This window comes from Schistocerca serialis, chromosome 3, assembly GCF_023864345.2.
Source record: "Schistocerca serialis cubense isolate TAMUIC-IGC-003099 chromosome 3, iqSchSeri2.2, whole genome shotgun sequence".
In the NCBI taxonomy this organism is placed as follows: Eukaryota; Metazoa; Arthropoda; class Insecta; order Orthoptera; family Acrididae; genus Schistocerca; species Schistocerca serialis.
In genome coordinates this window covers 213,993,126-214,006,078 of record NC_064640.1, presented here as the reverse complement: position 1 = coordinate 214,006,078, position 12,953 = coordinate 213,993,126, and the positions used below count along the sequence as shown (strand labels likewise).

Below are 12,953 nucleotides of genomic sequence, written 5' to 3'. Positions count from 1 at the left end.
AAGGATGACCAATGTCATTCTGTTCAGTTTCATCCACAATGCCTGAGAGGAATTTTTAGTAAAGTACAATAAGCATAAACTACTTACACAAATATGTGCAAGTAATAATGTCTTATGAATTTACTTTCTTATTTTTTTTTTTTTTTTTTTTTTTTTTTTTTTTTTTTTTTTTTTTGTACAGTCTCTGCCGCACAGAGAAGAGTGTCATAAGTAGAATTATTTGTAAGGTAAGCCAGGAAAGCTTCTGCTGTAAACTGTTAAGGCAGCTCCAATTATTAACTGTTGCATAAAAATACATATTTTCCTTTATTTACTTCATTATAAAGGAACTTATGAAAATAATATCTCCATATGCATAACCCCACATCAAAAATGGCATTCACTGTGTATTTAAATAAACCTGTCGTTAGTGCAAAGGGATGTTTAGTATGGTGCTGTCAAAGTTTTAATTCTTAGAAGCTTCCGACACAAGGAATGCTATTCCATGGGTTGTATGAATAAAATGGAGAATGTACATTATTCTTAGACTTTCAGAGCAGATTCTCAGTTTCACATGAATAAACCAAGTCAGAGAATGTGCTTCACCTGAGAATGTTCCCAGCTTGAGTAGAGTGTGAGACGGGAACTGTTCAGTGTGAAGAACATTCTCCACTTTCATATGAATTCTTGCAAGCTGAGAACATTCTCCATCTTTTGAAGTGAGCTCTGAAGCTTATTTTAAGTTGAGTACATTCTGTTGAAATTTAATTTTACTGAGGTTTTCTTTCAGTAAAAATGGCAGAATTTATGTTGCTAAGAAGACAAAAAAGATACACTTAGCCTAAATAATTACTGTAAAGAGAAACGACACAAGTTTATACAGGTTTAACAACGAAAACTTTTTTTGGCTGCAAATCTCTTCCTTCCTGAAAATCATAAAAGAAGAGGTGGCAGCCTTTCAAATCAAGTGAAAATTAAAACAGTCTTACATTATTTAGTGCATCCAGGTTTTTGAACTTGTCTAGGTGAAGACTTAGGTTACTCTAGATAACTATGTCACTGACATTTTCAAATGTTCTCCATCATGTTAGACAAAAAGCACCTTTTTGGATTCAGTTTCCCAGAATGAAGGAGAACTAGAAACAGTAATAGTATCAGTTTCCTTGTCCATTGGGGGCCCTCAATTGCACACACATATCAGTTATGAAACCTTCTGCACATGGGAATGAATACATTGACCAAAGGGTCTCTCCTAGTGTCAATGTGCAGGCAACATGTACTTATAGTAAAATTTTTACTGGTGTCAGTGCTTCACGGCCTGAGTCTATACATGATGCTAGGATATGGGGAAACTCTAATGTTTGCCAGACAGTAAGAAAGAACCAGTGTAATGCTTTAATTTTAGGAGATGAAGGTATGGCACTGCACCATGGTTAAGGACACCATTCCAGCATCAACAAACACCTGATGAGAAGACATACAACAGAATGTGGCATGGCAGAATGAAGCTGTTTTGGAAAATCAGTGGAGGAAATGATTATTTCATTAAATAATTACAAAGACTGTGACAGTGATCCTGCAAGCATCTGTCATAACACAGAGAGTGATATCTGTGGAGTTTTCCCATTATCATCATAGAAATGAAGCACAAGCAGATTGCGCAACATGTGACTCAGTTGCCCATAAGTATGACAACAGCTGGGCTGAACTGTCAACCTCACCTGAATACATCACCTTTTAAGTGTGAATATATTACTCACTTATACTTTTTTTGCATTATAAAGGCATCTTCAAAAGAATTTATTAGTATCTAAATGAAACATGATATACATTTCACTATTTGTTACATATGATGTGGCATGCTACACATCCAGGACAAGCTTACTGGCATTACTGTATAGATATAAAACATATAATAAAATAACTCGATACAGAAAACTTTCTCAAGATAACTTTCATGGTTTAACAATAAATAAGTAAGAATGAAGTACCATGCTTATTTTATTCTGATATAAGTATATGTATGAACAACCAAGACTGCTTACATGCTGTAACATTCATCTGTATTCTCAATAAGTTATTGTTTTATCAGATGCTACCCTTCAATACAGAAATAAGTTAAGTGGCAATACTATGAAAAGGTTAGCTGCTACTCATCATACAGCAGACATGATGAGTCGCAGAGAAGCACAACAAAAAGACTGTTGGAAAGTTAGCTTTCAGCCAACAAGGTCTAGACAACACACAAACGCACATTCTCTCTCTCTCTCACACACACACACACACACACACACACACACACACACACACACACACACACACACGACATAATCTCTGGCAGTTCGAGGCTGAGACTGTCGTCATGTGTGTGTGAGTTACGTTGTGTGTGTGTGTGTGTGTGTGTGTGTGTGTGTGTGTGTGTGTGTGTGTGTGTTTGTGTGTGTGTGTGAGTGTTGTCTATTTTTGACAAAGGCCATGTTGGCCTAAAGCTAACAGTCCTTTTGTTGTGCCTTTCTGAGACTCAGCATCTCCACTATATGGTGGGTAGCAAGTATCCTTTTCATAACATTGTTACATTTCATCTTGGATTTTCCATTGTTTGAAATAAGTTAAGTGATGTATATAACAAAAAAATATAAGTTTCTTCACTTCAGTATCATTTGAGATAAATAAAGGAAATTTTACATAAGACATATCTTAAAAAGTTAGGCATCAAAATAAATAAATTTATCTGATTCATGAGTGGGAAATCTGAGATTTTTACTATTATGGTGCATTTTTGTGCAAACTAACTTATGTATACAACAGTATGAATGCATGTACTGACTACAGAACATAAAAAAGTGTGTGAGAATGCTGAAAATATAAACAAACATAAGATAAAACAAACATAATTATTCTGTACTTAAGTTCTTTGATAGTACCTTCAGGACATAGTATATCTGAAGCAGTCTGCATACGCCAACTAATGAAGGAGGCATAACAGGAACTACAAGGCTTTGTGCGGAATCCCACTTGGATCGAGTGTTTGGATGGACTGGGTCACCTCTGTACTCCAGAACTAGATGCTGAACTTCCTTATTGACACCTAACACTCCACGGTCTATGAAATACTCCACATACTGAAAAAAAGAAAATAATGGAAATATACAATAGTGGAAAGATGAACTCAGCACACTCAATAAAATCAAATAGACTAATGACAAAGATAAATTCTGACATTAATAACTTATCCCTAGCTAACACTTTCAATCTTTAGAAATTTGGGTTTTGTAGACAAATTATTATTTAGTCATTATCTGTAAGAGATTTCAAACTCTCAAACTGCAATATCAAACTGTGAGCAAGAAATATGCATGACAACCAAAATGGCAAGTACAGTTGACAAAATGCAAACTGTTGGCAGAAAGTGCCTGTCAGATCCAAAGTCTGATAGAGCACTGATGCAAATGAAATGTAACGTGCAATATGCAGAAAATATGCAGAAGAGGGACTGTTACTTGATGTATTACCCAAAAATGGTTCTGTCTGTATTCTACACCTATTCCAAGAAGCTCTAGGTATGCTATGTTGATCTTTTACAAAAAAAATTTTTGCTGGTCATTACTGTAGCTGAATGGTCAACCTGTAAGTTGCAACAGTTTCTGTCACAAGAGACACATACCGCATGGGAAATATCCCTCTATTTTGATAATGTGCAGTGAATTTTCCCTGTAGCTATGATAGCTTTTAGGCTACAAGCCAATGAGGGGCACTTTTGATGGGAGGAATGACCAAATTAGCTGCAACAGCACTCAACAGACTATTTATCATATTTTTGTTATACATTTTATACACTAATTTTCAAAGTGTGGAAGAATAGCTACCATTAAAAAAGATATGTAAATAGTTCTACCATCTGAAGGTGGCTTATCAAACTTTATACCATACTGTCATGTTTTGAACTTAATTTATCCATTTTGTATGAAACTTGGTAAGGTCAGTGATTGTATTACTAAATTTATTACACAGTCTTTCTGCTTCAGTAAGCTTTCACAAGTCTATGAGCATAACATGTTTTTACAGCACACTGCTGCCCTCAGGTGCTTTAGAGTTATATGTACATTAATGTTTAGTAATACACACATCAAAAAAGTTTTGCATCACCCTGGTTCCCATAACTCCTGAAGATAGACATTAACTGTGGATATTGTATCACAGACACAGTCCCTTTGACTGTTCATAGATGTCACTAAAACCACTCAAAGACGTAAACAACCATGCATGAGTAGCACCTATTAGATGGAGGGGGTCTGACAGCTGATCATTTCCAATCATTCCAACAGGAAGGAGGTACACGGCTCATTTTGTCTGTAGTTCAATCATGCCTAGATGGTCAATACCACTGTATAATCATGTCTGCATTGTTATTTTGTGCCACGAAGGGCTCTCAACAAGGGAAGTGTCCAGGCATCTTGGAGTGAACCAAAGCGATATTGTTTGGAGATGGAGGAGAGACGGAGAGACAGGGACTGTCAATGACATGCCTCGCTCAGGCCGCCCAAGGGCAACTACTGCAGAGGATGACCACTACCTATAGATTATGGCTCGGAAGAACCCTGGCAGCAGTGCCACCATGTTGAATAATGCTTTTTGTGCAGCCACAGGACCTCATATTATGACTCAAACTTTGTACAATAGGCTGCATGATGCGCAATGTCACTCCCAATGTCCATGGTGAGGTCCATTTTTGCAGCCATGCAGCATGGTACAGATGGGCCCAAAAACATGCTGAATGGACCGCTCAGGGTTAGTATCACATTCTCTTCACCAATGAGTGTCGTGTATGCCTTCAACCAGACAATCATCTAAGATGTGTTTGGAGGCAATCTGGTCAGGCTGAACACCTTAGACACACTGTCCAGCGAGTGCAGCCAGGTGGAGGGTGCCTGCTGTTTTGGGGTGGCATTATGTGGCAATGACATACATCACTGGTGGTCATAGAAGGAGCCATAATAGCTGTACAATTCGTGAATGCCACCCTCAGTCTGATAGTGCAACCATATCAGCAGCATATTGGCAAGGCATTTGTCTTCGTGGATGACAATTTGCACCCCCATCGTGCACATCTTGTGAATGACTTCCTTCAGGATAATGACATCACTTAACTAGAGTGGCCAGCATGTTCTCCAGAAATGAACCCTACCGAACACACTTGGGATGGACTGAAAAGGGTTGTTTATGGACAACATGATGCACCAATCACTCTGAGGGATCTACACCAAATCACCGTTGAGGAGTTGGACAGTCTGGACCAACAGTGCCTTGATGAACTTGTGGATAATATACCACAACAAATACAGGCACACATCAATACAAGAGGACATGCTACTGGGTATTAGAGGTACTGGTGTGTACAACAATCTCTAACACCACCTCTGAAGGTCTCGCTGTACAGTGGTACAACCTGCAATGTGTGGTTTCCATGAGCAATAAAAAGAGCGGAAATGATGTTTATGTCATCTCTATTCCCATTTTCTGTACAGGTTCCAGAACTCTCGGATGCAAAACTTTTTTTTATGTGTGTAGATTCTTTTGGAGTATGATGAGCTCTATTTGCTGGATGTGCCAGTGATGTGATGAATCAAAATTAATCCATTTTTGCTGAATATGTATTTCTCTGGCACACAGAGCACAAGAACAAACACAATACCATCGTGCAATATTTTCACATTGAGTTATTTACATTCTCTTTCCATGTAAAAAGCTGGAAGTGAAAATTTTAAGTGATTGTGTTATGTTTATTCTACTGCTCTGTGTGCCAGATAAACACATACTCAGCATAAATGGACAAATTTCAGTTCATAACCTCACTTGTACATCCAACAAATTAAACTCATCACACATCAAAAGAATCTATTACTATAAATTGAGGTATATGTATTTGTGAAGCATCTGAGGAAGGCAACATGCTGCCAAATTATGTTATGCTGATAAATACTGGTAAAAAGTGACTGAGGCAGAAAAATTATTTTATAAATGCTGTCATCTGCAGAACTTATAGTATTTGGGCTACCAGAAATGTGTTGTTATGAGGCAATTTGATGTACACATGACTAATTGTGGTGAAATTGATTTATTGAACTTTCAAGCCATCATAACAAAATTGGCAGTGGATGAGTGATTCAATGAAGAAATGACATGTAGAAAGCTTTAACAATTTTATTACAAGTAATCAGACATTATCATGTTGAAATGCAATAAATCATGGCTCTGTGAAAGATGGGACTGGGCTCCAGTTTCTAAGGGTTCCTTGGCATACTGGCTGTAGTGACAATACTCACAGTTCTTAACAGCTGATTTCACCAACAATACCTGTAATACTTCAGGTGCTGTTTTCAGATCTGGAAATGAAGCAGACTTCAACCGAGCCTGTTTCACCTCTGTGGTAGTACAACATGAATATCAAACTTGCCATTTACCATAACATCACAATATCTATGAGAAGTCAACAATGTAGAACATGATAAGGAAGGACTCTTGCAAGAACTACACATATTATATGTTTTCATGAGCAGTTTGCAGCTATACTTGCTGATGTTTAGGATATGAGGATATTCTGCATGGGGAAATGGCTTCATCCAGTTCTATTAAACACAAAAAATATGATTTTTGTAATAGACCATCTGATACCTGTGACAGTACTGCCATGTTATGCTGAGATTCAAGAAGTGGCTCTACGGATTATCACCATTATGTTTATGGGATGGGTGTCAATCAAAAGGGCTGCTAAATTCTACACCACAGGCTTTTAATCCTTCCAGTTTTCTTCAGTTCTCTATTTTCACTTTCCATCATAGTCATGTTCTTACATCCCCGCTCCCCAAAAAAAAGAAACCAAAAAAAAAAATACAATAATGTGATAAAATAACAAGCCTTCTTCCTGCATTTGAACTATTTTTTCTTCATAAGACTTTAAATTTTCCTACATCATGATACGAACAGTGACCACCACTGCACTGTTTCAGGATTACTGGTGCTACACAATCTGTCTACATCCTCAACAGTTCCCTATCTGTTCAACTCACAAAGCTATTCACAAAACATGATGGAGTCCAAAAGCTGACACTCCATTTCTAATTATTTTATTTTACTTTTCTCAAAATTTTCACTTATCCCTGTTGATTCTGCGCTCCTTTTATCACTAAAACTATTTCTGTTGAGGATCTGTATGAATTTATGAAACATTGGTTATGAAATGTAATCATCAGGAGAATAACATGTTTATTAGAATCCCTATATATATGGTACAGTTCTCTTGTGCTTGCTCACAATGAAATAGTGATTTGTTTCCCTTCTTTTAAGCATTTTCAGTCAATAACACACTTTCATTTGTTGGCATGGTATGTATGTGCAAAGTTTTACCATAGAATCTCTACTTCTGCACCATTATGAAACTGTCATTTTATCATTATTTTAAGTATAACATAATGGTGCTAAAGAAGTATATACCATCAGCTTCTTATTCTGGCATGGCCTCTGTCAAGCAGAATTAATGTTTTTTTTTATACGATGTATACAGCAGCATCAGTCAATATCTTGTCACTGAACAGGCTAAGGAACATAATAGTTGGGATATGAGTCATTGTTTCACTACAGAACTCATATGAAATTCCTTCTAAGCTCCAGTGTATCTGAACACCAGAGAGGAGAAGTGACAGTCCATCATATACTCAAGTTTTGTCATTCAGCTAGAACTGATTTGAACTCATCCTCCTATTTATCTCCATTCTCATCCACAGCCTTAATGAAGTGTTTCAAAGATTAAAGTGCATTTCAAAAGTTTCTTTTATGATTAGACTTGCCTCAGCCTCTTGGCAGGTACAACTCTTTCATCATGGATATTGTTAGTATTCAGTTTTGTAACTACCTGTTGTAGTATGCACACACATTGTACAGCAGACCAAAATGTCCATTCTGGTAAAAAGTGTTGGGACTAAGGCATTTTCCCAGATTATTCTTCTTCACAGTGAGAAATGTATTTGTGTATCTCAAAAGCTTTGAAACCAAGAGAGATATACTAGTGGGTTGAAGTTTTAAGATAAGTCATAAGTCATGACCAGGCGGCTCACCTATAAGAGCATTTCCCATTACTGGTACCTGCAAGTGTCTGTGTTTGAGTCTGAGTCTACTTTACAATTTTTTGTAAGCCCAGAAATTTCTGGCAGTACATATGCAGAGTTTTTAATTTTGAGTGAAACATGTAACTGTGCAAAAGTATGCTTTTAAACAAAATTTTATGACATTAGAAGTGAGTGCCAGAATGTAACTTAGGATTAGATTTTTCACATTCATAGAGAGAGTTTTGTAATATGAGCTTTTTGTAGCATCCTGATGTGAATTAATACATCAGTATGGAAAACATGAGACCTGTCTATCACACAGTTTTACACTGTCATGAATGTTACTTATGAACTATGCTTGAAAGATTATGTTGAACATAGAATTTTAGTTGACTGTTGTCTGTAGACTTTCTGTTTTTATTTACAGACCAACTGAATTTTTGAGAGGCTCTAGTAAGATTTAGAATTTTTTTTCTTATCTTCATATCTCTCTCTTATTCTTTTTCTCCACCACAGATCTGTATCTTGTTTGATAATGATTCTAGTGGGATTATTTCTAGTTAAAAAGTATCTTATTTGTTCCAAATAATTAGAAACAATTTCTCAGACTTCCTATTTTTTGCACTTATAGCACCCTTATCAAGAGTTATTATTATGTGGAACTAGTGTGCACATGACTTATGCCATTATAAGTTTGATCGCAAACACTAGGTAACTCAGGTACCACTAAGTATCTGATTTCCTGCAAAGAGCTATACTAAATAGTTAGTCACAATTGACAATGTAACACTTACTTGTATGACTTTCACTTTAAGTCGGACAATTTCTTCTCCTTGGTTGTCAATGTTTGCTCTCAGTTTAATTGATTCACCACACACATATGCTGAACGCTCAAGTTGAGTCCTTAATACAACTGGTCCCTTTTCACAGCACAGGCAGCATTTGGTCCGTTTGTCTTGTCCTATCATTGGTTTCTGTTAACATTTACATTTAATTATTGTAGATTGGTGGCTACTATACATCATAAAACTCACAATAAATACTAATAATGCTGAAAAAATACCAGAATGTAAATTTTATGTTGCATTAAAAAGTAGTGAAGTGAAGCAGTGAATAAGAAAGATGACCCCCATCTGCAGCACCACTCATTTTATTCTTGAGTATCTTCCATTTTGTCTACAATATAATTGCTGTTTATTTGTTACTGCCCATTTATTATGAGTATATACAGGGTATCCCATTTATCTTCACCACCCTAACTAACTGTTTGTCCAGATGAAAATTACAAGATGTTTCAAGCAAATGTTCTTTACCTGTCAGGGGGACAGCAATCAACATGATTGCCTTCATTGTAGCTTTGTTTTTTACGAAGATATAAACAGCGGTATGACTTTTTAAAATGACACCCTGTATTTTTTATTTGGTGATTTATTTCCTCTCCTAATGACCTATTCAAAAATGTATCACAATGTACTATCCAGTGAAACACAACGTTATTACTTACATAACACAACATTGACTATGAGCATGGGATCACAAACTGGTCCACTTGTTGGAACAGTCAGAAGACAAATGAAAACCAAGTAGAGACATAACACAAAATTGACTTTGACTCTCCTGTACAATTGCCCAGGAGTAGAACATTTATAGGCACTCAAAGTGGTGACCCTGGACACTGATACACTGGTGCACTCGTTGAATGAAAGAATTATTTACTGCTTCCACTGTTGGCTGCTGAAGAGAATTACAAGCAAGTGCAATAAGTTCCTGCATGTCCTCTGGAGTTGTTGGAATACCATGATAGACAAGTCTTCAATGCATTAACAAAGAAAAAAGTCCACAGGATTGAAATCAGGAGACACAGCAGGCCAAGTAACTGTTCCTCCTCGACCAATCCAGCTGGCAGGATACCTTCAGTTCAGAACATGATGTGCACCCAAGGCATTATGAGCTGGACAGCCATCGTGTGGATACCACATAAGCATTCTGGTTCTTAGCGGCACTTCATCCAGAAGAAGAGGAAAAATTAATCTGAGGAAGTTGGCATACACTGTGCCATTTAGACTATCATTGATGAAATACGGGTCAATGATTGTAGAACCAAACATCCCACACCAGACGTTAACTCTCCATTGACGCTGATGTTCCACCTGTCTAAGCTATCATGGATTGTTGCTGGACCAATAATGTATGTTCCTTGTGTTTACCTGTCCTTTGTTTGAGAAGGAACATTCATCGGTAAACAGAACACTGGAGAAGAAGTTTGGGTTGATGAGGATTTGCTGCTGTGCCCACTGAGAGAACTGTACATGATACTGGAAATCATTCCCATGCAATTCTTGATGTAGGTGTACATGGTAAGGATGGAACTGGTGATATGTAAGAAGATGATGTACACTGGTTTTAGGAATTCCAACCTCATGTTCAAGCTGTCGTGTGCTCACATGTGGATTCATAGCAACAGAAGTGAGAACAGTAACTTCGGCAGATTTGTCTGTGTGAGTGCTGTGATGATTGCATTGTTGTGGGTTGAAACTTCCCGTTTCCTGAAGTGTCACAGCAAGACGAAAAAACATCCATCGGGAAGGTGGGTTCTTTACAGGATATTGCTCTCTGTACAGTTCTGCTGCCTGTGTAGCATTTCGCCTACCTTCAACAACAACAATAAAAGAAATGTTATGCTGATGCAGTTTGTAGGAAGGATAGCCTTCACTGTATGCCTACTCTACACAACAGTATTTAAAAGGACTAAACCACTGTACTAAATGTATCCATACAAAAGAAAACAGAATTGCAATTACTGTTCTGCTAACTTACATTCCCCATAGATGAAGAGCATTTCTACCTTCTCTTCATTGGTGTATATTCCACTCGCACAACTCTTCAACTGATGATGGTTGACGGAATGACGGGTGTGCATTCTACTTATGTTTACATTTATCCTCTGTCAAAGTCAGCACATGGACGTGTTCCATTACCCTGAGTACCTGCACTAAGTGCTGTCAACGTCAATGTCTATGTTGTGAAATGTAATTAATAATGTTGTGTTTCAGTGAATGGTACGCTGTCATACATTTTTGAATAGGTCTTTAGGAGAGGAAATGAATTACTGCATAACAAATACAGGGTGCCATTTAAAAAAGTCATGCCACTGTTCATATCTTTGTAAAAAAACAAAGCTGCAATGAAGGCAATCATGCTGATTGATGTCCCCAGGACAGCTAAAGAGCATTTGCTTGAAACATTTTGTAATTTTCATCTGGACAAACAGTTATTTAGGGTGGTCAAGTTAAATGGGACACCCTGTATACAATATTTGATCAAAAGTATCTGGACACCCCCAAAAACATACATTTTGCATATTAGGTGCATTGTGCTCCCACCTAGTGCCAGGTACTCCATATCAGCAGTCTCAGCAGTCATTAGATATTGTGAGAGAGCAGAATGGGGCACCCCACGGGACTCACAGACTTCGAATGTGGTCAGGTGATTGGGTGTCACATGTCTGTACATGAGATTTACACACTCCTAAACATCCCTAGGTCCACTGTTTCCAATGTGATAGTGAAGTGGAAACATGAAGGAACACGTACAGCACAAAAGCGTACAGGCCAACCTCATCTGTTGACTGACAGAGACTGTCAACAGTTTAAGAGGGTTGTAATGTGTAATAGGCAGACATCTATCCAGACCATCACACAGGAATCCCTAACTGCATCAGGATCCACTGCAAGTACTATGACAGTTAAGCAGCCGGTGAGAAAACTGGGATTTTATGGTCGAGCAGCTGCTCATAAGCCACACAGCATGCCGGTAAATGCCATCGACACCTTGCTTGGTGTAAGGAGTGTAAACATTGGACGACTGAACAGTGGAAAAACATTGTGTGGAGTGACAAATCACGGTACACTATGTGACAATCCGATGGTGAATACCTCATGAACATCATCTGCCTGTGTGTGTAGTGGCAACAGTAAAATTTGGAGGCGGTGGTGTTATGGTGTGGCTGTGGGTGGTTTTTTTTTTTTTTAAAAAAAAAAAAAGGGGGCTTGCATGGCACTATCACAGCACAGGTCTATATTGATGTTTTAAGCACCTTCTTGTCAACACAATAGTGCCCCTGTTCATAATGCACGGTCTGTGTCAGAGTAGTTACACAACAATAACATCCCTGAAATGGACTGGCCTGCACAGAGTTCTGACCTGAATCCTATAGAACACTTTCGGAATGTTTTGGAACACCAACTCTGTGCCAGGCCTCACTGACCGACATTGGTACCTCTCCTCAGTGCAGCCCTCCATGAAGAATGGGCTGCCATTCCCCAGGAAACCTTCCAGCACCTGATTCAACGTATGCCTGTGAGAGTGAAAGCTATCACCTAGGCTAAGGATGGGTGAACACCATATAGAATTCCAACATTACTGATGGAGGGTGCCATGAACTTTTAAGTCATTTTCAGCCAGGTGTTTGGATACTTTTGGTCACGTAGTGTACGAGACGTAGTGAAAGTTTTTCTTCTTCATATAATAGTGAATATCATATATCTATGTTCTATAACATTATTCTTGTGACTGATTAGCTAATCTGTTGCAGAAAATAGGAATTACATTTACGCAGATATTTTTATCAGTTCTATATACCATTTTTATAGGAAAATGAGTCAGGGTCATTATGTAATAGATTTTCTGAGAAGCAGCAGCCCAATATTAATTTTCTATTGCTAGGGTTCACAGACGTACAAAACATTTTGGATAGGTAGTTTCAACAGATAGACACACAAACAAACACAAACATACACACAAAGTTCAGCTTTCACAACAAACGGTTGCTTCATCAGGAAAGAGGGAAGGAGAGGGAGAGACGAAAGGATG

General features: G+C 37.8%; 1 protein-coding gene across 2 annotated transcripts in view; it reads right to left on the bottom strand.

The window, feature by feature from the left end:
• LOC126469936 (arrestin domain-containing protein 2-like) overlaps positions 1-12,953 on the bottom strand; it is a 242,950-nt gene that overhangs the window by 63,009 nt on the left and 166,988 nt on the right. For both annotated transcript variants that reach the window (XM_050097337.1, XM_050097338.1), the window contains exons 7-8: positions 8,876-9,055; positions 2,904-3,101 (exon numbers count right to left, since the gene is read on the bottom strand). In XM_050097337.1, the coding sequence (XP_049953294.1) occupies positions 2,904-3,101; positions 8,876-9,055 (378 nt within the window). The remainder of the gene's footprint in view (positions 1-2,903; positions 3,102-8,875; positions 9,056-12,953) is intronic.